The 24,925-nt window shown below is 40.6% G+C and overlaps 12 protein-coding genes across 12 annotated transcripts; 7 read left to right on the top strand and 5 right to left on the bottom strand.

Moving 5' to 3' along the window:
- Positions 1 to 74: 74 nt before the first annotated feature.
- On the bottom strand, positions 75 to 872 carry LSM04_005195 (uncharacterized protein; the record flags this gene model as incomplete). Its single annotated transcript, XM_067336586.1, has 1 exon — positions 75 to 872. The coding sequence occupies one exon, from the start codon at positions 870 to 872 to the stop codon at positions 75 to 77; it is 798 nt and encodes a 265-aa protein (XP_067191009.1).
- Positions 873 to 1,313: 441 nt separating this feature from the next.
- Positions 1,314 to 1,535, bottom strand: LSM04_009215 (Protein kish; the record flags this gene model as incomplete). Its single annotated transcript, XM_067336585.1, has 1 exon — positions 1,314 to 1,535. The coding sequence occupies one exon, from the start codon at positions 1,533 to 1,535 to the stop codon at positions 1,314 to 1,316; it is 222 nt and encodes a 73-aa protein (XP_067191072.1).
- Positions 1,536 to 2,090: 555 nt separating this feature from the next.
- LSM04_001791 (zinc finger protein) lies at positions 2,091 to 3,287 on the bottom strand (the record flags this gene model as incomplete). The annotated part of the gene is made up of 1 exon (XM_067336584.1): positions 2,091 to 3,287. One exon carries the CDS (start codon positions 3,285 to 3,287, stop codon positions 2,091 to 2,093), a length of 1,197 nt encoding a protein of 398 aa, XP_067190956.1.
- Positions 3,288 to 3,587: 300 nt separating this feature from the next.
- Positions 3,588 to 11,177, bottom strand: LSM04_006935 (uncharacterized protein; the record flags this gene model as incomplete). Its single annotated transcript, XM_067336583.1, has 1 exon — positions 3,588 to 11,177. One exon carries the CDS (start codon positions 11,175 to 11,177, stop codon positions 3,588 to 3,590), a length of 7,590 nt encoding a protein of 2,529 aa, XP_067191034.1.
- A 1,522-nt stretch (positions 11,178 to 12,699) lies between these two features.
- On the bottom strand, positions 12,700 to 13,509 carry LSM04_005488 (FCP1 homology domain; the record flags this gene model as incomplete). Its single annotated transcript, XM_067336582.1, has 1 exon — positions 12,700 to 13,509. The coding sequence occupies one exon, from the start codon at positions 13,507 to 13,509 to the stop codon at positions 12,700 to 12,702; it is 810 nt and encodes a 269-aa protein (XP_067191013.1).
- A 1,989-nt stretch (positions 13,510 to 15,498) lies between these two features.
- Positions 15,499 to 18,111, top strand: LSM04_005579 (uncharacterized protein; the record flags this gene model as incomplete). The annotated part of the gene is made up of 1 exon (XM_067336581.1): positions 15,499 to 18,111. One exon carries the CDS (start codon positions 15,499 to 15,501, stop codon positions 18,109 to 18,111), a length of 2,613 nt encoding a protein of 870 aa, XP_067191015.1.
- Positions 18,112 to 18,406: 295 nt separating this feature from the next.
- LSM04_002666 (uncharacterized protein) lies at positions 18,407 to 19,429 on the top strand (the record flags this gene model as incomplete). The annotated part of the gene is made up of 1 exon (XM_067336580.1): positions 18,407 to 19,429. The coding sequence occupies one exon, from the start codon at positions 18,407 to 18,409 to the stop codon at positions 19,427 to 19,429; it is 1,023 nt and encodes a 340-aa protein (XP_067190969.1).
- Positions 19,430 to 19,704: 275 nt separating this feature from the next.
- On the top strand, positions 19,705 to 20,637 carry LSM04_000836 (uncharacterized protein; the record flags this gene model as incomplete). Its single annotated transcript, XM_067336578.1, has 1 exon — positions 19,705 to 20,637. The coding sequence occupies one exon, from the start codon at positions 19,705 to 19,707 to the stop codon at positions 20,635 to 20,637; it is 933 nt and encodes a 310-aa protein (XP_067190943.1).
- A 276-nt stretch (positions 20,638 to 20,913) lies between these two features.
- LSM04_004491 (Mitochondrial substrate/solute carrier) lies at positions 20,914 to 21,789 on the top strand (the record flags this gene model as incomplete). Its single annotated transcript, XM_067336577.1, has 1 exon — positions 20,914 to 21,789. One exon carries the CDS (start codon positions 20,914 to 20,916, stop codon positions 21,787 to 21,789), a length of 876 nt encoding a protein of 291 aa, XP_067190997.1.
- A 216-nt stretch (positions 21,790 to 22,005) lies between these two features.
- Positions 22,006 to 22,368, top strand: LSM04_000236 (uncharacterized protein; the record flags this gene model as incomplete). Its single annotated transcript, XM_067336576.1, has 1 exon — positions 22,006 to 22,368. The coding sequence occupies one exon, from the start codon at positions 22,006 to 22,008 to the stop codon at positions 22,366 to 22,368; it is 363 nt and encodes a 120-aa protein (XP_067190931.1).
- A 234-nt stretch (positions 22,369 to 22,602) lies between these two features.
- Positions 22,603 to 23,163, top strand: LSM04_008849 (Small GTPase superfamily; the record flags this gene model as incomplete). Its single annotated transcript, XM_067336575.1, has 1 exon — positions 22,603 to 23,163. The coding sequence occupies one exon, from the start codon at positions 22,603 to 22,605 to the stop codon at positions 23,161 to 23,163; it is 561 nt and encodes a 186-aa protein (XP_067191056.1).
- A 279-nt stretch (positions 23,164 to 23,442) lies between these two features.
- LSM04_009627 (LMBR1-like membrane protein) lies at positions 23,443 to 24,852 on the top strand (the record flags this gene model as incomplete). The annotated part of the gene is made up of 1 exon (XM_067336574.1): positions 23,443 to 24,852. The coding sequence occupies one exon, from the start codon at positions 23,443 to 23,445 to the stop codon at positions 24,850 to 24,852; it is 1,410 nt and encodes a 469-aa protein (XP_067191075.1).
- Positions 24,853 to 24,925: the final 73 nt, after the last annotated feature.

The raw sequence follows: 24,925 nt of genomic DNA, 5'->3' as shown, positions 1-24,925 counted from the left end.
ATTCGGACTACAAGTAAGACAGTAAAACAAATATCAAAACAAAAAAAAACCAATACAAAGAAATAATAGATCCCTCACTTTTGCGGATCCTGCTTCTGTGGGTTATTTTGCACCGATGATTTTAGCTCGGCAATAAGATCTTCTGAGGTCTTACCACTGTAACGTGCACCAGGCTGCATACGCTGGAGGTCTTTGTCTACAGCAAACCGCTTATTCAGAAACTTCTTCAGCATATCTCCACGTGCCTTTTCCAAGTCGTCCCGAATGCGATCCTTACGTTCCTTGTACGCAGCCGTTTCCCGTGCCATGCGTTCTGTGTCCATTCGTTTTAACTCTGCCATCTCCTCCTGCGTAAGTGCCTTCTTTCGCTTGTCAAAGTCCTCACGCACGACCTGTTCCCACGGGCTATTGTAACCAAGACCCTCTCTACCAATGTTTTGGTCTTCGCGCGCGACTTTCTTCACCTGCTCTGGGTCGAGCTCCCAAAAGCGCCACTCGTTCCACTTCTGCGCCGTCTCCACCTCGCGCCACGTGACCTGCAAGATGTACTCCACCGGCCATCCCCAGAAGTACCGCTTTTCCAGCGTGCACCAGTCGTCCTGGCACTCCTTAACACCATGATTGATGCGCTTCACTAGTGTCATGGCGATGTTGTAGTATGTCGTCTCAGGGGGGATGTCGGACGTGGTGAGAAACGCCTGCAGTTCAGCCGCTGCGGCAAGCAGCTTTGGCTTCCACAAGGGCTCCACCGCAACACCAGCTAGTCCCGTAGTGGACTTCACTGGAAACGCCCGTGGAATGTACTCATCACTAATGGTGCGTAGCACAACTGTGCAGCGAAGTGCAGTGCGCAATGGATGTGAGCAACGCATGCGCTTTACAGAATTCTACGTAATACCGTCTTATTTTTTTTCTTCCAACGCAGCTATGGTAATTGGCGGTTAATACAAGAAGAATAAGAAAACCTATACCAGCGGTGAGGTCAAGACGTGGTACGGTTTTTTCTTCCTATACACTGCAACAGAAAATCTAAAAGAAAAAACGGGTACGAAGCGCAGCAGGAAAGAAACAAACAAACAAACAAAAAAGAAACAGTCTATACCAACCCTGTAAACATTAATAAAAAATAAGATAAGTGAGGTACTACAAAAACGTCCTCTGGACTGTAATTAAGAAATGAAGTAAAGTCAAAAAGAGCGAGATACCAGCAAACAACACCCAACTTCCACCTTACATGATACAGATAGCAGGACAAAAAGAAAAAAAACCGCTCTCACATCTCTCGTCCAAGAGAATTTCCCTTTTTTTTTTCTTCAATAGACAAAGAGCATCCGCACTGCAATTATAAGACACCCAAGCGCCACCCAGACTGAGAGGCGATCCCCAACAACACTACATTTGTAAAGAAACTTGCGATGCAGCTCAGTATGATCACGATGAAACACTGTGGGGCGGTATTGTCGTAAATATGTTGCTGTGCAAATTACAAGAAGGAGCACATATGCAATGGTCTCAAAGTCAAAAAAGGCACTCATGCCAATCTACCAAGTTTCTCTCTACTCTTTTTTGTTTTATTTTTTTCCAGCCTCAAAATAGGCTTTCCCTTCAATACCAACGAAAAGAGGAAAGAAAAAAAGATAATGGTAATGGGGAGAGAGGAAATAATTCACTCTAAGTGAGTCCCAAAGTAGTTAAAAGAGTAGAAAAAGAATGATGACGAATAGAGTGACGATGGTAGCATGCATAAAATAAAAGTAATGCGAGATGTCGTTCACCCATGCACAAAAAAGAAAAAGAAGGAAAGGTGCAGGGTGGAAGAAAAAAGGGGCAATTTTTTTTTCTCTTTCACTCCCTTTTGCCACACACGTTTATAACAACACAAAATCATTTATTTTTCTTGAGTGATAATGGGTCTCAACACACCGGCAAGATTAGGAGTGAGGCACGCACAGAGACATAGACCGAAAAAAAAAACCTCATTTCTTTAAAGATAGCAAACATAAAAGAGAAAACCAAACGGAAATACTTGAGTAAAATTGCAAAAAAAAAAAATGAAAATAAAAGAAAATAAAAAGCTGTGTACTAATGTTTTACCGTGTCTGCCCAATCTTTGGAATTTCGTGTCTGCAAGTAGGGCAGAAGTTACTTCGCTCAAACCACCGGATGATGCATTTATGATGAAATGTGTGCCCACACTCAATCTTGAGCACCATTACACCAGGGGAGAATGTCTCAAGACAAATCGGACATGCCTCCTGACAAGAAGACCTTCTTTTACCATTTTTAGTATCATCCAATGGCTGGACAGCGGCGTAGGGAACAGGTTTCATACGGCGAAGTTGATTTGGAGAAAGACCAGTGTTCCTCACACCATTGTTAATTCTTAAAAGATTTTCATACGAAAAATCATTGATTTCCCAACCACTATCATTCCCATTTCCCCTGCTAGTGCCTCCATTCACATTAGCATCAACAGATGACGGCATCCGTGACCATCCTGTTATAATGTTAAAATTAGATCCACTACTGTTGATGTGGTGACCCCGTTGACGGGGCTGTAACACACCCCGCTCTACATGAGCCGTAACTTGGGGTGCTTCAGATGAAGAGCCCCGTACTGATACCCGAAGACGAGTATACATTGGAACTTCTTCACCATCGCGAAACTCCATTCTTTCAAACATTGACGACATCTGTTCCTGCTCTCTTGACATCAACTCTGCCGCCGCTGCCCCCGCTTCAGCCATCCTCAACTGTGTTGCTATAAATTCATCGAATGCCATCATTGTCTCATCACGGTGAATACTCAACATTGTTGACGCCAAACTAGCAAGAGTGGACAAACCACCGTCCCTGTGAAACACTGGACTCTCTTGCTGTTGAGGTCGTTGTTGCTGTTGTCGTACTGAACCTCTCGCTTGAGGTCGCACTTGAAGTGTGTTAGCAGCATTTCGCCCTCCAGATGATTGTGCCTGAATGCTTAGATCCCGATCCCATTCTCTTTGAGTCTCCTGAACCCGTGAGTCAATGAGAGCACGCCGACTGCCTCGAGACTGCGCTTCCGACGGGCGCAAGCCGCGAAATGCAGCCTCTTGAATGTGCCTCAGTGCTGAATGAGGTTGCAGTATATCTTCTGGTATAGGCCACTGCATAAACATGGAACGTGGGAAATCCCTTGCATTGGAAACACGCAGTCGCTCTTGCTGGGCAACAATATGAGGGGGGAGGGCGTTTAACCAGTCAATGCCATCGTTTAGATTACTGAAGTTGGGGCGATGCCCAGCCATCCCCTTTAATTGATTCTCTGACCTTGTCTTATCGTTTTTCTACATAACACAAGAGGTACCAAACGAACACAGTAGAAAAAGGGAAACAATTTTTTTTTTAAACACACCAAAATATAGATGACACAGTCAAAGGGGGGGAAAAAACTATCTACGTCTGTAGGAGAAATCTAAAGCACTTCATCGTGCGCATCCTTGAGAGAAAACAAGAATGGGGACAGGAAAAACAAAGGTTTTCGTGTTAAATTCTATTATCACCCCATTGATGTCGAACTAATTATGAGGAGAGTCTCAACCTCAATCTTAATGATGGTTATATGTTGTCAAGTTACTTTCGGGGAGCGTATCTACAGTACCAGTCACTCTAGGTCTGGGTGGGAGCGGTGGTGGCAGCTCAGATCTCCACAGATCAAGAGGCTGCACAGAGCGGCGATCCTCAAAATGAATATGTTCAACTTGAGTCCCTTCTCTAATGGACACAGTGTCATCATTGCCACTTGCCACTTCTTGGCGATCATCAAGTTTCTGTTTCAGCTCAAGCATTTCAAAATGATACTGTTTCACGGTAGCCTGTGCAGTTCGCAACTTTCGCTGGAGTTTGGCCTGTTGCTCAGACATAGCACTACCACCTGAGGCAAGGCCTGCGAGGCGTTTAGCCAATTTCTCAGAGTGTTCACGCAGATGCTTTTCATTTGCACGAAGCTCACGTAACTCCCTCATAAGATCCATGTGCTTTGACATACTCACAGTTTTTGACTTGAGCACATTGTTCTCATGTTGAAGCCGCTCTACCACAAGCTTTAAGTTTTCTACCACGGATTCCAATGCCTCTACTCGACCACGTTGTTGGAATGATTCCCCCCGTTTTGTTTTTGTTGAATCAACCTTAAGAATATCTTCAATGTGGCGCTGTAAGCGTCCAACTTTAAGCTGTAGAGCCTCTTGCTCAAAACGCAAATCAAGAATAGTATTATTTTTCTCCAACAACTCCCGCTCCAGGACCTCTCGGTTATCTACCTTATCAGACTTAACAGGCACGTCAGCAGTAAAATCAGTTGATAAGGGGTTAGATGCAACACGAGAACGGCTCATCTCAGCGGACAAACGCTCATTTTCTGCAACTAGTTCATCGATGCGTTGCCTCATATTGCTAAGTTGAATTCCTTTTACAACGTTTAACTCCCGTTGAAGTGACTCAATAATGCCTTCTAAGTGGAGAACTGTCCTCTTGTGGGAGCGTATATCAAGTGGAGAAGCCATATGAACACTATCCACCATATCCAGTTGACGTCCACGTAGCTCCTCTAATTCCTTTTTATAACGTTCAGCATCTCTGACTGCCTCCTCAGATTCTGCTGCACGTTTCGTTATTTGCTCAACCTGTCTTCTAAGTTCTTCAGTTTCTTTTTGACCTTTGCAGGATTTATCACGAACACTCACTGAAACTGTCGGCAGGACTTGTGCAGGAACAGCAGCAGGAGGAGGAGCCACAGAAGCAGCTACTAACGGTTTACTCCGACCTAAAGGCATTTTTTGGTTCTCTTTGGGATTATCTTGTTGAATCAAACAGTCCCGAGCCATTGCAAGCTCCTTGGCTTCGCGCTCGTGTTGAAGAGCATGTATCTGAGCTCGGAGAGAACGAGTAGTTTCACGCTCTCCACGAAGCTGGGCACGAGAATCTTCCAAGTCACTTTCAAGACGACGCACAACGGCTCGCAAAGATGAAATCTCATGTAGATTGTCTCGCTGTGCCTTTTCAACCTCTCTTCTGAGTAATGCTGCAATTTGAGGCTGGGCTAGTGCGTTTGCATCACCATAAGTAATTAAGGTATGAATATTAGTTAGAGGGGTAGCAGAGTAAGGTCGTTGTATCTTCTCTTGTTGCCTCTGTGGTTGCACATTTTGTTCTTCTTGTTGTTGCATATTCTGATGCTGTGGTTGCCCTCCTCCCTCTGACGAAGAGGGCGGTGGTGGTAGTTGGGGCTGGTCGCAAGTTCCTGATGTTTCTTTTGAGGCAGAATGTTGTCCTACTTTATCTACTCTAGAGAAGAATTGTGGTAACTTTACACGTCCAATCCTTATTTCCTGCGAGGATGAAGAACGGGAGGCCAACTCACGCTGAAGACGCAATATCTCACGCTCCTTTTCCTCCAACTGTTTATGCAGTTCGTAAGCCATCCGTTGCGTTTCTTCGTATTTCTTCAGTGTTTCTTCTTCATGACGAACTCTTTCCTCCAACTCGCGTTGAATCGAACGCAATCGTTCAGTTACCACCTTAAGCTGTTCGGTGGACTCTAGTTGGATTGTTCCCATCCTCTGCGCCAGTGCAAGCTCATGCTGCTGTTTGTGTGAGGTATCACCACGCTTTTGCGCCTCCTCCAGAAGTCTTTGTTTAAGCATGTTAGTCGCTATGACTAATTTCTCGTTCTGCTCTTCCACACGACGGATGTCGGCCTTCAAATTATCATTCATCATGACAAGTTGTCTCGCACTTTCAACGTCAGCTTGCTGGGCCACAACTTCCTCACGCAATGCATCTAAATGGTTTCGCCATTTAGTACCGTCCAACTGTAGCTGCTGTGCATTCTGTCGTTCCTCCTCTAACTGTGCTCGCGTCTCTAACAGTTGGCTCTCCAGAAAAGCCAGCTGCTCTTGAAGTTCCTGCTCAACAACTGAAACCCTCCCAGTCGTCCCCGGTTCAACAGCTCTCTCTGGAACCACACCCTGTTCCACAATTTGCTGTCGAACTTCATACAACTGTCTCTCCAAAAGGGTTTTCTCAGTCTTTTCTCGTTGTAGTTCACGAGTTAGAGTAAATTCACGTTGTCGTAAACTCTCTATGATAACATTCTGATCGCCTATAACACCAACTATTGAAGCCTCTCCAGTTGGCATCTGTTGTGCTCTACATTGGTCGCTATTATGGGTCTCTAAAAGCTTTTGTTGTGCTTTGGTAACCTGTTCATTCAACTTTCCTTCAAGAAGAATGTTTGTTGCACGTGCATCTCGCAGCTCTGATTTGAGTCGAAGTGTTTCCTTTGTTAGCAATGTTAGTTGCTCAGCAATCCCATCGTTTACTGCAGTATTCACACCTGTTGTCATTGTGCTGTATGTATAATTCTCTGCCACTCCACTAATGGCTTCGCGAAATCGCTCCATCATAGCATTATTTTCCTTAAATAAATGATCATGTAGTCGCTCCATTCTTACAGACTCTCCCAACTGATACTCAATATACTTTTTCCGTTCTATCTGAAGCTGTTCTTGAAGTTGTTTGATACACGTCTCCTTATTCTTAAGCATGTCACGTAAACATTGATTGTTGTGCTCTGCTGCACGTTGTGTTACTTCTGCTTGTGCCTCATGTGACCGTATTACACGCCGTTCACGCTCCTCTGCTTTCTGTCTTTCTTCTTCGAGGTTACGTTGAGTATATTGTAAACGCTCATGCAGTCGATTAACCTCCTCTTTTAGAGAATCTGTAACAGCTCGAGCTTTCTTACTCTCAATCACCTCGTCATCCAGACGTTTTTTGAGTAAGGCACACTCTCTTGCTAACTCCGATTGTTTCTCTAGGGCCTGTCTGTACTCGCGAATGGCAGTTTCAGCCTCTACATCGTCAACTTCACGTGATCCAGTTTCATTTGGTTGAATGATGATTGCTGGAGACTCCAACTTCGCAAATACAGTTTCCTTTAACTGAAGTAACTTTTGCAAGATCTCATCATCAAGTGATAAACAGCTTGTGGATCGTAATTCAAGACGGGTTAACTCTTCTGTTAACTGCTGCATATATGCCTCTGATCTTTTCAACTTTTGTTGCATATATAGATGATCTTCTTTTAACTCAGCAAGTTGAACATCTTTTTCACGAACTGCAGATAATGCTGTCAGTAGTTTGGCGTGAAGTACATCTGCCCGATCATCTGTATCCTTTGCCTTTAGAATTTCTAGTTGCTCTTGAAGAGTCTTAACCATTCCGTTAGTTTCAGCAAGCTGGACAGTCATCGCATTCTGACGTGCTTGACTACTTTCAAGATCTGTAATAGAATCAAGAAATCGTCGGTGCATCATTTCTATACGGTGTGGTGAGATAACTCCCTTGGTACTTCGTTGCACACCACGAACGTAGTCTAGTAAGGTTACCACTTGTTCAACATATTTTCGATAAAGACGAAAAGCACTAAGTTTGTACATAGTTCCTTCATTTACAGCCACACGTAGATTTGCCTCTGTAGCACAAAGTTGCATGCGAGATCGTTTTGCACGAAGCAGTGCCAACTCACTTTGCCGACGGAGCGTTGCGTGCTGCCGTATGGCAGCAGAAACAAATTCACTCACTTTTCGTGAATCTCCAGCATCACGTACTAGAGAAAGCTCCTGTTTAGTAGCCTCTAGCTGAATTTCAAGACGCTTGCACTCACCCTGCAAATCTAGAGAGTGGTGTAGTAGACCAAGATTAATAGATTTAAGACGGGCAACATCGCGTTCAAGAAGTTGTGCCCTTCTATTTGCAGTATTTCTATCATAAGTCTGATAATGTTTGTTTCGTTCTTCTAGATCTTCTTTATTGGGCTCTTCTTGTTGACGGGATGCATCCTCTATAACGGCAGGTACACTTTTTGTATTATCCTCCTTCTTGATACATGTGTTATCTAGGTGTTCTTGCAGCAAGGCAAGTTCTCCTCGCGCGTCCTCGAGATCGGCCTCCAGGGTTGATACCTCCCGCTCCTTCTCTTCATAACGCTTCATATAGAGACTACACTTTTGACGCCACGTCGTTGCTTCGGTTTCCCACTTCCCAGAGTGGGAAACATCCGAAACACTAACGCCTACATTTGCATCATGCAATTTCTGTAAACGTTCTACTTCGATGCGTAGTTCGCTCATTTCATTTTCCATTTCTTCCATTTTTTGTTTTCTCTTTTTGGCATCAGTTCGCAAAGCGTTAAGCTCCTCTATACTCTCTATTCCATGAAAAACCCGTTGAAGTTGAACAAGGTAGGCACTATCTTCTTTAAAGAGCTTTCCACTTAGGGAAGCTTCAAGCAGGCGATGCATTTCAGACAGGGTTTCGTTTTCCATACACATACCACTTGTAGAACGTGGCAAAACAAATCCTGTGGAAGTATTTTCCAGCGCATCTTTAAGTGATTTAAACGTTGTATTAACATATTCTCTTAAAGTCTGTTCTGACCTTGACGCTTCCTCTTGTGTTTCCATTACACGACGCAAACGCTGAATTAACTTACCCTCACGTTGCCTTAAAAGAACGATTTTTTGTAGCAGTTCTCGTGTATTACCAGACTCAACACGTTTCATCGCCTCTTGTAGGTCCTCCAAAGTCTTACTACACTCCACAAGCTTTCCGTTAAGTTCTTCATTTATTTGTTGAAGGGCAGATACCTGAATACGAAGTTCGTCCTGAACTGAGCGTGCCTCACTAAGTTCTTGTTCCGTTTTTGTTTCTGTTGGACGATATTTATCCAAATCCTCCGTTACAGCTTCGATACGTTTTTTAAGAGAAGCTATAAGCTCATCTTTAACACGCAACTGTTCCTCAAACGTACGAGTGATGGAAACAAGAGATCCAGTTCGTGGATGAGATACTTGATTAACTTGTTCTGCAGACGACGGTAGGGGAGGCTCGATATTTCCAGACCTATTGTACAAGGATATTTCTCCCTCATCTGCAGGACGTCCTTCATCTACCATGGGATAAGAAGATTTGTTTACTCCCAATGCCTCAAAAACGGCCCCACGGTACTTGTCACGCTCTTCCATCAGCATATCCCGTTCTGCTATTACAGCCGCTAGTTGCTCTCGAAGAGCAGTTTGTGAACCTGCATTATCTTTAATAGTAAGTTCAGATTGCTCAAGTAATTGAAGTGCACTTCGTAGTTGATGCTTTAAATGCGACACATCCATAGATGTCTCGTGTGACTCATCCATTAATGGTTGTGCGGTAATGGTAGCTATCCTTTCTCGCAGAAACTGTAGCGCTGAGGTTGCATCTTGAGTAGAGCCAAGATCCCTCTTTCCGAATGCCTCTCGCAAAGCCTCTTCAATACGTTGTCTAACAAAATCATTGAAATGTTCCATCTCCTTTCTTCGTAGTTGAAGTTCATGAAAATATTTCTCTTTATAGTTTTCTTCATTTTCCTCCATGATGAGTCTACCTGACCTCATTTGATCTACAACATGATCTAGTTGCTTCAATTGTTCTGAGGTAAGGCCCAACTCAAGTCGAAGTTTGGTGTCAAGAAGGGGTTGCAAACGAACCTTGTCCATCCAGTATCGTCTTTCCTTTTCCAACCACTCAACTTCCTCTTTTAAAGTGGAAACCTCTTCTCGCAACGTTTCCACTTCGCTAAGAAGAGGTGTGCTCTTGGGGCGAAGACGATCAATTTCATCCTGTGTAACACCCATGCGAATGCATAACTCTTGTAATGCGGCAGAAAAAGTTAAAGAATCTTCCATTGAATTAAGTCTTTCTCTCAGTTGAGCATTTTCCTCTTGAAGAAGCTCCATTGCGCGATGAGATTCAACTAATTCACCTCGAAGTCGACGAATACCCTCGTTTCCCTGTTCGTACTCCTTAAGAAGACGTTGAATTTTAATATTTTCTGCATCTTGTGCCTCTGCTCGTACTTCCATTTGCTGTAACTCTATTGAAAGTCTATCATTTTCTTGTTGAATTTTTTGTCGTTCTATCAAAAGCTTTTGTATGGTCTGATCTTCCAATCTACTAGTTTGGGGTGCCTCTCTTTGTGTTTGAGGTAATAGAATCGTACTTGAAGAAAAACTACCCTCAGTAGTATAGCTTCCTCCTGTAGTCTCTACTTCTCGAAATCTTGTTGAAGTAAAATGATTTTCTAACTTTTCTCTCAAGCTAATATTCTCTTCTTCTGATTGTTTTAGCATATGTTGAAGTTCATTTATAGTGTCTTTCATTTCATGATTTGCACCACGTACATGATGTAGTTCATCCTGTAAAACCTGAATACGTTGCTTTTCTTCATCAATGATATCACGATGGAGTTGCTGTAATTCCGTCATGTCACGCAATGCTTCCGCCTCTCGTTGTTCACAAAGTTCCTCTGCTTGGTCACGAGACTGAATAAGCTCAAAATTCTCACGTTGTAATCTTCGAAGTTTCCTCTGTATTCGCTCTAATTCACTCTCATTATCTCGTTGTTTTTTCTTTTCTAAGCGTTGAAATTCCCGCAACATATCCTCAGTTTTAGCAGATTTTTCCACCAGACGTTTATATTTGGCAACAAGATGCTTATACTCGAGTCGAAACTTTTCGTCTTCTTTGGCAATATGCGATTTCTCAGCATCTCGACGTTGAAGAGCTTGGCGTAGTTCATTATTATCGTGTCGTAAGCGATCCAGCTCTCTATTTGATTTATCAAGCTTTTCTTTAATGTGTCTTATATCACGCATTTCACGCACAGAAACCTTTTGAGAATGAGAACCCATATCATCAAATACATCTTGAACATTGGTTTTATGTTCAAGAGTCGTACGAAGATCATTGTTTTCTCGTCGAAGCAGTTCTACACGCGCCCGAATAGCCTCTTCTGCATCATGCGCTGCTATTATTGAACGTTCCAGTTCTTCATTTTTGCTATAAAGATGCTTTAATTCATGAGAGCACGCCCCAGCAATTATACGAAGCAGACGCATAAGAGGAATTGTATATTGTGGTTGAGTAAAGTGATCATCATCAGTGGACCACGTCATATTCGAGACTTTTTGAACCCATGTATTAATATCAGAAAAAAATCCCGTGTTTTCCCATTCATCAAAAGGTAGTTTAGCTAATGACACCCAATCGATTGGAAAAACTTCATGGGAAATATTCCCATGTTGCGGTAATACATTCATTGCAATGTAACTGATATATAAATCTATGGCAGATAATTTAACATAGGAGTACAAAACAAAACAAAAAAACGAGATGATTTTGTCTCGGACTATCTTTTTGATAAAGACAATCACAGTACTCCTGATTTTATGCCAATTGTGACAAGTCAAGCAATTGTGGTGCCTTTTTTTTTTAATTATTGTCAAATATATCCAAATGTTTTCATTATTATAGAGATGTAGGAAGGAAAAAAAAAAAAACAAGCAGATAAAGGCGAAAAGAAGACAAAACAACAACACACACACACAAAAAAAAAAACATTTTTTTTATATAGGTAATGAAGTAATAGATTGCTCCATCCCGTCATCCCAAGAAATAATAATAATAATAATAATCCACATATAAATGACATAGAATTCTATATTACCAGCGGATCGCTGTCGGAAATCTTGTCTCCCGTCGAAAGTACTTCATCCGTTTTTCTTCATGTAAAAAATCATAAGGTGGAACATTTTATCTTGTTACAAACGATAACCCCGGACTGAGGCAAATAGCAAGATAAACGCATTTATTGCTTCATTCTTTACCTTGATATATCAAAACCCCACCGCAATGAACCACCTAAACGCCTTATATTAAGAAAAAACAAAACAAAACAGAGAAAACATCACATCAAATGGAATAAAAAAAAAAAACACAAAAATAAAAGACACTAAGGTTCTCAGAAATCATAGCTGTTATATAAGAATGAGTAGTTGAGAACTATGAATTAAGTAAAAGAGGAAGGTAACACAACTCCGGCCAAAGCCAATCAATATACTGCTTCTGTTGGTAGAAATATTTTACTTCACAAAAAAAAAAAAAAAAACGTTTTTTTCCCCTACAACAGATCCTCCCAGAAACCTGCTTGCCGGAGGAGGACTTCAAACACCGAAACCGCTTATGATAATCATATTCGAGAAAAAAGAACAGTAAAAATACAATATCGGTAATAAGCTCAGAGAAAAAAACGATCAAGGGTGGAAAAAAAATGAGACTGCATCCCTTTGGTTCACTTAATTCGGAGACACGATTTCGTACATCCTTCATTTCTCATTTCCTTTGTTCACATAATGAAGATATTGGGCCACTCACATTCTCTGGCCAGTCAGCGAAACTAATAGTGAAACTACAATACCCCGACATATAAACCGTTGATATTATCAGTCCTGTTCCCTCCGCAATTTTTCTTTGATTAATCACAAAAAAAAGCAACAAAGAACGAAAAACGAAGCTGCTAGATTTGCTACATAAGTAGCGTAAAATACATTAACAATTTTTTCCTGCAAATTTCTTTTTTTTTTTTCTCATCGTGAAGAAAGTTTCGTACCATAAAGAAAACTAGGCAGAAAGCCCCAACGCGAGGCGTCATCCAGAATACTACTCATTTCTATCCATACAAGAAATGTTGTATGGTAGTAAAACCAAAAAAAAAAAAAAAAAAAAACGGTGACAGTTGTTTTCTTTTCTTAACACCGCACTGTTTCAATTGGTTCCGCCCCATCACCTTTTGTTAATGGTGTCAGTTCCTGAGACTTTTCTGTCGTTTTCAGTGACTGATTGGGTTGTACGCAAATTCAAACCTCTTAGATCGCGATTTACACGAACATGTTCACCTGGCTTCCAAACAGCAACATCCAATCGGTAAACGTCAATGTAGTCTCCAAGATCAGTTTGAATAGGACCGCGTTTAAGCATTGGGCAAGTTGCAATAAATTGGGGCACAGTCATTGAACTATCACACAAGTTTCGAATAAGGTCTATAAGAGCAGGAATAGTATTATCAACACTTTCTCCTCCCTCGTAATCTTCTACGAGAATACCGTTTTGTTGGTATCCTCGAATGCAATCGGGAGTATTTTCAATAATAAGCACTCGGTCAAGAGGTCTTCCAAGGGCTGCTAGATCTTTCTGATATCCTGCATAACCGGTAAACCATTTACTGTGACGGTAAATGCAGTGACTGACAACTCGATCTTTGTCAATATTTCTTATAATAGCTTGAGCGTACGCCTTGAGACCAGCAGTCCAAACGACAACTTCAACACATTTTTCTTTACAGACCCTGAAAAACTCATCTAGCCCTGGCCGAGCGTAAAGAGGTCCCTCACGAGCATAAACCAAGGTTTCATCAAGATCAAGAGCTAGTGTTAATTTACCATCATACATAGGATCTTGTGGGGGAAGAACCCATTTGCAATTAAGTTCTTGGTTCATTGAAGGCGCTCGTTGACGAGTTCTTCGTGCACCGGCACATTGGTATTCTTGCTTAAAGGACGCCCCACGAATTCGCTGTCGAGGTGCTGCTGCCATGATGACAAATAAAAATCAAGAAAGAAGAGTACAACTGAAAAAATTAACGACCCAATCTTGGTAAATATAACGACCTCAATAGTACCTAATAAAAAGAAAAGACCTCTAAACATTTGGAATAGATAAAAAAAAAGAAGCGTAGAAAAAATATATATTGCACGAATAAATAAATAAATAAATAAATAAATAAATAAATAAATATATATATATATAATGAGAAGCAACAAAAATCACGTTGAGGAACAAAATAATAATAATAATAATAATAATAATAATAATAATAATAATAATAATAATAATAACTACCAAAACATCTGGATGACAAACAAGCCCTTAGGACAGAAATAGAGAAAAACACACTTACACACAAACAAACAAAAACATAAATAAACGAGGGAATATATAAAAAAGAACATACACTTAAAGCATAAACCCCTCAAATTATACGGATCATATCAACACTAAAAAGTTAATCTAGCAATTCTTAATTGGAAAAGCAAAATAGTTAGGAAATAAATTAGGACCAGCCCCGGGATAAACCAGAGCAAATACATATGCGTTTTATCGTTAATAGCATTACAAAGTATTAAACTGAGTGATAACAATTATTTATTATTTAGGACGAGGAAACCAGCTTGGAAATTTCTTTCGGTGAAAACATTACCAGAGATCATGTAATCGCCATACGGACCTCGACGGCATATTTATTTTAATTGTTATCTTGTCGTTGTTTTGGTATAACTCGACAATTTTAAAGGAAAAGGGAGACAGAGGAGAATATTATTCTCATTGCCAAGAAAAAAAAAGAGGTTTGGAGTTAATAATAATAATAATAATAATAATAATAATAATAATAATAATAATAATAATAATAATAATAATAATAATAATAATAATAATAACAATGATAATAATAATTATTATCATTATTTACTTTCTATCGTTTTTTTTATTTGAGTAAAAGGATAAAACGATTGTCCCATTAATATTTAAGCACATTTATTTAATTAACAATAATAAAAACTCGGGTAGTTAATATTCATTTAAGGAAAAGCACCAAAATTCAAGGACACAACGCGACCACCAACGCCATAAAGAAACCGCCTACCAAAAATAAAATAATAAATGCCGGCATTCTACCAAAGCACAACAAATAATAAAAACCACACCGCTCCTTCCCCTTCCCCCGCGGAAATCCCCGAGGACACTCCCCGCCACGAACGGACAAAAAAAAAAACCAGCATCACACAGACATTTGCTGGACGCCCGGTGGCGCAACAAAACAAAAAAAAAGGAACCAGGTTCCGCGGCGGCGGGTCTCCTTTGTTCCTTTCTTCGGTTTGCTTGCCTCCCCGGGCGTCGTTCGCGGGTTCCCGCCCCGCCGTTCCGTTGCCCTTTGTTTTCCTCCGGGGGGCGGGGCCTTCTTTTTTTTCAGTCAGGGTCCCCTCTTTTCTCCCTGCCTTCCCCCGGTTTCGGCGCTTTTTTTCTGGAATTTTGTCAACGGGAATCCGCCCCCGCGCGGGAAGAAGCCCGGTTGTTGGCAACGGCTTCCGTCGATCCCCGGGTTTCCCCTCGCCGTTTGCCGCCCGCCAACCCCGCCCATTCAGGAGGGAAAAAACGACACTTTTTTTTCTCTTCTTTATTCTTTTCCGGCGTCTCGCCGCCATCCTGTGCCCAGAGGCTTGTTCGGCTTGCGCAAGGCCTCGGGGGGCAGCGATTTGATGGGTCTGCAGCAATGTGGGTTATGAGGGAATTTGGTGGCGCCCTTGTTTTTTTACCGTTTTATAAATTTGTCAAATAAATCTGATATGAATTGGAATATTGGGAGAAAAGACTTGATTTCTCGCTTTCTATTATTTTTTCCTCAATGTGGGAAGGAATCCCATATATTCGGTGTTGGTCTCTCTTTTTTTTTGATGATTCTTTCCCTTTTCTTATGTCTTACCCTATTCTTTTTTCGTTGTCGATGTTAGAAGAAACCCTAATCCTATGGTTTCGAAGGAAGAACGCATTAATGAAGCTATGAGGGAACGAATTTCCCAGTTAGAAGAAGAGCTTAAACTGTGCAAACACCACCTTAGCGAAACAATAAGGAACAAAGAAGTTCTTGAGTGTGATATAGATGCGTTGCAAAAGGAAGCACATGTGGTGGTTGCTCAATGGGCTACTAAGGCTAACGAACTTAACTCAGAACTGGATAAATCTGTTGCCGAAATTGAAAAACTACGAGGTGACTTGACGCATTCGGAGAAATTAAATGATGATCTTCGGCAGCGTCTGAAGGACGCAGAAGCTTTGAGTGCTTTAAATACAGAGGAATTGCATGTTTTGAAATTGGCTCATGAAAACCTTAGCGAGAAGGTTTCGGCGGCTGAGAGAGATTTTTGTTCTGCTTCTCAACGAGTAATTCAGTATGAAAACCTTGTAAGCAAAATGGATTTGGAGATGAAACAAAGCATGGAAGAAATCAAATCCCTAACAAAAGAGAAATCACGGTTGATTGAAGTGAATATGGGACTTCGAGAAGAGAAAGGAGAATTAGAATCACTGTATCATGAAGCTAGAGATCTGTCTAAACGTCTTGAAGAAGAATTAATGAATTCTCGGCAGTCATCATATAATTACAATTTTTTAATTGCATTTTTTGAAGAAGAGTCTTGTGGCCGAGAGAGTATTATTTTTGAATGGCAATCATTTTTTCTTGACTACATTTCTTCTCGGGGAGAAGAGAATAAGATACGTTTGCTGGGATTGGAAAAAAAATTTGAAGAATTTCAAAAAAACAATATTCTTCTACGGGAAGAAAAAAGTTCCCTCGAGACACAGCTTCATGAAGCACGTGCTGAGTTTTCTTCAAGTCAAAATGAGTATAATGCGACAATTAAGAATCTGCGCGATCAAGTGCGTTTATTGGAAAATGATGTGGCGGAACTACAAGATTCACAGGTAAATCAGAAACGTATCCTTGAAACGATACAGGAAGAATTTGATAAATCTGTGGAACATTGTCGTGTACTTGCATCTACAAAGGAAGAATTAGAGACAGAATTTAGGGCAGTGAAGGAGTGCTATTCTTCCTTACTTCTTGAGTATAACGATCTCAGAGTAAGTGAACAGAAACGACTTCATGAATTAAATGCGAAAATATCTCTATTGACGGATGAAAAAAACATAATAAGAAATGATTATGAAACACGTTTACGGGATGTTTTAACTGAAAATGCATTATTGTGCGAAGATATGACCTCTATGAGACAGTGTATTATTTTTCATTTAGAATCTGAAGAACGATTGTCGTTAGAAATTACGCTTTATGAAGAATGGTTGACTTTAGTACTTGAGCGCAACAGTAATGTTTTGTCTTGGTCGTCGGGAATCCATTTCCAACTTCTTGATGCACTGAAAGATATTAATATAATAGAAAAACAACTGAATGAAAAGGAAACAGAAAATGAAGACCTTCGAGGAGAGCTAGAAAATGTGAAGAAAGAGTTTGCATCTCAAAAAAGTTATATGACATTTTTGGAGTCAAAAGTGGAGCAACTAAATTCAGATTTGGATTCTTCAAGGAAAAAATGTGAAGACGTTATGAGTGACAATAATTGGCTTAAGGATCAGGTAGAAAGTATGCGGAGAGAACTGGAAGAGTTGGATGGTTTATTAAACTCTAGTCTTAATGAAATGAGAGAAGAAGGTGAAAGACAGAAGTTAGAGCAAGAGAGACTGATTTGTGAAGTTCACAAATATGAAGACTTACTACATCGTTCTCAGGAAAGGATTGATTCATTAGATGAGCGGTGCACAATTCTTACCTCTGAAAATGAAGCCATGACAAAAACTTTAATACTTACAGAGGGAGAACTCCTAGGTCTGAAGGAAGAAAACAAAATCAAAGAGCAACGTGATAGAATGCTTACTGAACAAAATAAAAAATTAGAATCGACTCTTTCACAGATACAAAAGGAGTATGCAACTTCAGACGGTCAGAATACTATGTTAAAGGAGCAGTTAAAAACACAGGAAGCCAAAATACATATTATAACCACATCTGCACGTCAAGAAATAGAGGCGATGAAAGTAAAATTAAACAACTTTATAGAGAAACATGAAAAGGCCGAAGAACAGGTTACTATTCTTTCGAACTCTTTACAGGAATCTGAGAACAATTTGGGCAACCTACGAGAAGCCCATCAAAAAGCAAAGTTAGCTTTGGAAGAGGCAAAGCAACGATGCTGTAAAGACTCAGAAACTATACAAAGGCTATTGGAGAATCGTGAGTCCTTGATGCAAGAACGAGATATCGTGATACGAAAATATAATCGACTCCATGATATACTTAAGGGAGTTAAGAAAGAGCATTCAGGAAGAGTTACAGATGAAATACACAGATTATCTGACCTCTGCTCTCAACAAGAGGTCGAACTTCAACAGCTTCGACACCAAAATATTCTTCTAAAACGAGGAATTATAAGGTTGCCTGAAAGTACCGGAGAACAATCGGAACGCCCAGTTTTTGTAGAGCGTCTGAATTTAACGGAAGGCCCTATTCGTCGACCGAAGAAGCGTCTTATCCTGAGTTCTTATACAAAGGGAGGTGAATAGAAGCCTATTGAAAATAGATGAATTGGTGTTTTTTTTTCTTTTAATGCTGGGTGGTACTGTGGTTTTTTATTCTTAATAAACCTAGCTCCTAGTTTTTTTTTCATGTTTTAGAGTATATGTGCCTCCTCGTTAGAAGAAATCCGTTACCTTTCTTTCTTTCCTTTTTTTAATCGTTATCCTTCTCCTGTGATGTGTGACCTTCCCCTTTTTTGTGTCAAAATGGATGATGTTCTCTTGTTTTTTTTTTCCTTAAAAAATTCTTTTTTTTTCTCTTCTCGGATATCTTGGAGATATCATGGATGTCGGAAATAAAGAAAATGACCTCTATATAAGAAAGAGTGTTGAATTAGAAGCTCTCCTTAAAAATCACTTTCAACACCGACAACAGTCAAAAAAAGCCTTGAAAGAACGGCTTCATGAAGCTGAACTGGAACTAAAACATCTTCGACAGAGTCTCTTCACAGTTTCTGAGGAATTAAAAACAGAACAGTCAAAATATGACCTCCTTAAAGCCCAATTTGAACAAACTGAAAGACGCCATGCTGCGGAAATTATTGAGAGGGATAAGCTCATTCAAGAAAGAATTTACAATATTGATGAGCAAGCACGACTTCTTGCAATCAAATCCGAAGAATGTGAATGTCGATTACAAAGCCTACAACAACAAGAAGAGGCATTTTTGCATCGCCAACAACAGTTACAAGTCTATCAAGCATCTATTGAAGCCAGTATAATACCAGCACAGAAGCACGCAGAAGCGGAAAGACTTCGTATGCAAAAGGCATGTGAAGAATCTAAGGAATACTTAGAGAAGGCAAAATTGTTTACGGATGCTGCAAAACGTCGTAAGCATGACCTTGAATCACTGTACAATTATGAAATGCGATGTTTTGATCTAGAAAGAGAGGAATCATTCACACGAATGCGTATCATGAGAAAGGAGATGGATGCAGTTGCTTACCTTATTTCTTCACGTATATCACATGTCTCAGTTTATGAAGGCAAGGCTATTGAACGAATTAGACTACATGAAGAAGAGGTATCATCAAAAAAATACTTATTAGAACTAAAAGAAAAGGAAATCAACTTACGTCACCAACGTGAAGAAAAAATTATCTCAGAGGAAAGGGAACAAATTAATGCCTTTAGAGAATCTCTTCGGCGCGATTATAAGCTTATCCTGGATAATGTTCGTTTGCTTTCTGGAGAATGTTCGTTGGATGCAGAGCAGTCTCAACTTGAGAAACTGAAAGATCTTGAAAAGGTTATTTCATCATTGCTAGGCGATTGTCTTCCGGGTTTAGAGAAGAAACCGTGACGCTTCACCATGTGTTTGTCGTTATTTTCTTGTTTTTGTATGGGATACGTTAAAAATGCCTCTTCCAGGAACATCAGGAAGGTATATATGTATTTTTTCTCTTTCACAGCCCTCGAGATAGTGTCTACCACAGATTACATGAAATGATGTTTTTTTTTTTATTGCTCTTTCTGCATAACACCCTTTTGTTTTTTATTTCCTTCACTTTCATTCTTTTTTTTTTTTTGTGGTATTCTTACCATCTTGAGGGAAGAGGGATTGTGTTGTCCTTCGATATGGCCTATCGGCGGAAGTCTCCTCCAGCGGCACAGCTTGGCACGCTTCGCCAATTGCAACTGTTATGCAATGTCACCGCAATGGGACTACCTTTTCAAGCTCATAATGCACAGGTACTATTGGATCAGATGAAAGTACATAATTCTGTGACGTTTAAACAGTTCACAAAGAAGGCCACTCGACAAGAGTTTGTTTCTAGCAGAGTGGTTGATGATTGTAAGGAAAGTGTTCTTGTTAAGGGTGCTCCAACGTTTACCTTACCACTTCCGAAGCACTTCATAGATCCTACAGAGAATGATGAGAACATGGTGCAACGTGTTTTTTACCATGTCTCCATGGTAAAAAATGTTTCGGAACTACAAAGTGATAGTTATGCCCCACGTTGTGGGTTAACTGGTTTGTTTTTTTCTAGGGAAGAGGTTGTGGATAACCTTCAAGCTGCTGCCAAAGATATGGGATTCAAATCACTTTTTTGGATCAAAAGCGATCATAAAGCGTTGGGTAATTTTCTTCAGCTTAAAGAAGGCAGTGATGCCATTTGTTTGACTCTTACAACGGCTGTTATAAGTGTAGAGGATGTGGAACCCTTCCCTGAAGACCTTCTACACCACTCGTTACGACAAACGACAGAATCTAATAAGCGTGTATTTGGGAAAGATGTACCACGAGGAATAAACGCTTTTTCTGGCTTTGTCACTAAAAATACTTTTGTGCAAAACTTACCCAATCGTGGGGTTTGGATATCCCAAGAGCAATTCCTGCAAAATAATCTTCAACTGAAGAAAAAAGCAGCTTCTTGTGAAAACCCCTTCGTGGTAGTAGAGATAGAACAGTGGGCGATGCACAACGCCGATCAACTCACTGTTCCTGGAAGGTTAGCGCTGCATCGTCCTGAAGCTGAAGGCCCTAAATCAACTTCGATTTTTACCTAACAAAAATAAGATAAATCGTACGGTTGGAGAGAGAGAGAGAGAGAGAGAGAGAGAGAACCGTTGTAGAATAGAAACTTTTTGATAGAATGAGTGAACAATAAAAGGGTATATAGATGAAAATATATAAGTTTCATTTTCTTTTTTATTTCCATATATGTTATTGCCATTGCCATATTTGTGATTTCTCCAGAGCCGCATGTAAATTTTTTTTCTTACTTTACATAACTGAAATGAAAAGATAACAATAAATTTAAAAAAGAATACATTTACCAAATAATGGTTAGCGTTCTTGGGGCAGCGGGACTGGGATACTCCGCAAGCCTAGTCTCAATATTTCTCTTGTATCCATATCGAGATTACACGAAGGTCTTTAGTATTAACTCCATTCGGCACGTGAACCCTATTCAGTATTCAATGGCACGTTATAAGGGCATGATCCTAAATCCATCTCAACCGCTCTTGCTGGCGCTGCCATGGGGTCTTCTTTATGGTGGTTTTGTTCTTGGTTCAGGCTCGGCTGCAGGTGCGCTCTGCGGCGGATCGCTTCATGGGATGGGTAAAGTAGGAGTGCGAACTATAGCCCGTCGTCTTGGTGGCTCACGCAGCCGTTACGACAGGGTGGAATATAAATCACTTATTCACTGTTTGCAACAAAGTACTAAACAGTACGGAATTCTTTCGTTTTTCTCTGGTGTTACTGCAACTATTATTATTTCATCTGTGTGGCATGGAGCAGCTTTGGTCGCTCTGCAACGATCGAGTCATAATGGGTTTTTAGGGGCGTGGTGGGATTCTTTCCGTGTTCATGCCTTTTTAACATTCGTCACAACGCCATTACGCAATACTTTCCGCTCAGCTTTACACAGCACAGAACGTGCAGGTGGTGTGCAGAACCTGTCAACTTTTTTAGCAGGAGAAGCTGCTGTCTTTAGGGAAGCGGGAGGTGTGCTGAAAAACATGCTGCGAACAGAGGGTGTACCGTTTTTCTTGAATGGTGTTTTATCAACTACTTTCAAAACATCTGTGCCGTTTGGTTTCACGTTTGCATTGTTTTTGTACTTTGGAGGTGCTCTTCCAGGAAAAGAAGAGGGCAGTACTCGTCATCACCACCACCACCACCCTCACCACACGCCTTTGCGTCGTTTTTCATGAGTCAATTATGCACGCTTCAATGTATGGTTTGCCCCTAAGATTGTCGTTACGAGGACAAGAAGGATAAAATTTCTTTTATTGTTTGTTTCGTCACTAAACAGTATTTATGCTTACAACTCTGATCTGTGTAGTTTTCTCTTGGGTATTTTTTGTTATTGTACCTCTTTTCTTTTTTCTTCCCCTTCTCTCTTCTCAAAACTACTGTAGGGTCCAGTCATGTTACGCCGATCACTCATTCGGAGGCAGATGCAAAACAAGGGTCCCGCGCGTCCGGGTCCCATGTTGTACGGCTGGGGCCGTACCGAGCAGAAGCGACGCCTCGAGTACGAATCGGTGGAATCCAAATACCATAAGCGTGATTTCAACAAGAATTGGGATCTCGCCGGCGTGGAACAGCGGTACACGGACTACATGGTTGTCCGCACTTATTTTTCACTTGGTACACGTTGGGGAACGTGGGTTTATAATATGCTCCAGTTCTACGTGCTTGCGATGCTTCCTATTTTCGCTTTCATGCACGCGTTGCACAAAAATGTGGAGTGGTATGATGAACGTATTCGCCTTGCCGCATGGTGGTAATACTTCTACAGTAGGAATAGTAGGATTAGCTTGATAGGATACAGGGATACATTTGTTGCAGGTCGATAATTCAAATGTTGTAGGACACTTCACATTTTTTTTTTATTGGATTCCCTCGGCTCTCTCTACGTTTTTATATCTGGGTTGCCTCATCATTTGGTTTTTTCTCTCTTTTTTTTTTCCTTATGTATTTTTTTATTTTATTTTATTTTTTTGTAGTGTTGTTGAGGGGAAATGGGACTTTTATCTATTATTCGCAAAACCAAACGGAAGGAACGTGAAATGCGAATACTAATGCTTGGCCTAGACAATGCTGGGAAGACGACGTGTGTCAAGAAGTTTTGCGGGAAAGATACAAGCTCTATAAGTCCCACATTGGGATTTCAAATCACCGCTTTCTCTCTCCACGGTTGTACACTAAACATATGGGATGTTGGAGGACAGCAATCATTGCGCAGTTATTGGCGAAATTACTTTGAGAGCACTGATGGGCTTATTTGGGTTGTTGATAGTAACGACATTGCTCGCCTGGAGGACTGCAGGCGAGAACTTCATATACTTCTTCAAGAAGAACGATTGGCCGGTGCCAGTCTTTTGGTATTTTTAAATAAACAGGACTTACCAGAGTCCCTTTCCCCTGCAGAGATTGAGCGTCAGTTAGACATAGACACCATCAGGAAGGGTAAACGACACGTTCATTTGTGTGCCTGTAGCGCAAAGACCGGTGTTGGTCTATTGGAGGGAATGGAGTGGATAGTACACGACGTCTCTAGTCGGATGTACTTTGCGAGGTGAATCTTTTCTTCTTCTTTTTTCTTGGTTGGTGTTTTTTTTTTTTTTCGCGGCGTTGCTTCTTTGTAACTGTGTAATTTATCTATAAGTCTCTGTGTTAGCCATAATTTATCTTTTGAGTCTATTGTGGGATACATTAATATAAAACATCAAGCCCCCCAAATAATAGTAACAGCAATAAAAAAAGTAACCGTTCTGCTTTCCTACCTTCATGCTTCTTTCATTTTCTTTCCTTAGTGTTGACTGTTTCACTTTCTTAGTGTCTTTGTTAAAAGTAGATAAATGAGCTGGTGGCTGCTTCTTCTAGCTGTTATTGTTGCTGTGCTAACGGTTGCATTGGTCTTCTATTTGGTGGTATTGTTTGAGGTAGAAGATGAGAAAAAAGACACGTGGTTTCCAAGAATTATTATAGTTCTTTCGCTCTCTTTTGCCTGTTATAATGTGCTTTTGCTTCCATACGATGTGGCAAATGTACGGAACAGTCCATATAACCCAGGTGGGGATATCGACGTAACTCTCATGTGGATGATCATTCTTATTGTTATGTTTATTTTTTGCTTTTTAGTGTGCCCATTTGCGATGGTGTACTATGAATCTATGGACCCTGAACACAGGACTATTTGGCAGCAAGTAAAGCTTTCAGTCATTGTGACGACTATAGTTGTAGTAGTTTTTCTTTTTCTTTTTTTCCTTTGCTGGGGAACATCGGGGTTTGCCAGCATTGCCTATGCCGAATATCAATTATTAGGCAATCCGGCCAGCAGCTTTAGTACAGTAACTGAATTTAGTGTCACCTCACGTAATGCGACCCTTCGATTTAGGGTATCACTTTTTGCATATTTTGTCGCTCTTACTTGCGTGATTGGATGGATACTATTTTTTCTTTTTGGTGGTGTTGGATTGGCGGCTATGCCGATTGACTATATCATGCTTTTCCGAAATCGTCCAAAACCTATTACTGCCGCCGAGTACGCTATTCGTAGAGCAGAAATTGCACAAGAATCGCAGCGTCTCATAGAAAATGGGAAGAAAATAGAAGAGAAGGAACACGTTGGTCATTTTGGTAGGAAACACCGTGAAAAAGTACTCGCGTTTAAACAGCAGGTACGCGAGTTGGAGTCGTACTATAGTTGGGTTGAGACTTCCTATCGTGAAAAGGGTGGAGAGGTAATGAAAGGATACCTTTACCTTTTCTTGGGTATCGTGTTTGCATCAATGTCATTTTTGTGGCTGTTGCAGATGATAATCCATAACATGGCTCATGCCCACCCATTTCTCAATAATATGTTTCGTGGATTAGATAAAGGGTTTATGCTTTTTGGTGTTTTGGCGTATGGCTGTTTTTCATTTTATTTACTCTGGTGTGTTGTGAAAGGTTGTATTAAAATTGGAGGCAATTTGGTACTGTTTCAAATTTACCCGATGGAACCTAGTGGTACATTTATGAACGCTTTTCTTTTTAATGCTATGTTAATCATGCTTACTTCCATGAGTGTCATTCAGTTTTGTACTGTTAGCTTTTCGGAATACGCTGCCAATACGAATATTAGTGCAATGTTTACAGTTTATGTGGCAAATATGCAGGCTATAAAGTACGTTGTGGTGTATTTGCAGTATCCGCTACTTGTTATCGCCTGTCTCTCTATCGCTTGGCTTCTCATTTGCCCTAGACGGTGTGTGAACGATGATTAGAAAAAGTATCAATTTGAGGGAATTTTAGTTTACCTTTTTTTATTTTTATTTTTTCAAAGATAAGGAAAAACAA

Source organism: Trypanosoma melophagium (assembly GCF_022059095.1).
Source record: "Trypanosoma melophagium isolate St. Kilda chromosome Unknown ctg25segment0, whole genome shotgun sequence".
Taxonomy (NCBI): domain Eukaryota; phylum Euglenozoa; class Kinetoplastea; order Trypanosomatida; family Trypanosomatidae; genus Trypanosoma; species Trypanosoma melophagium.
This window is presented reverse-complemented; position numbering and strand designations above follow the sequence as displayed.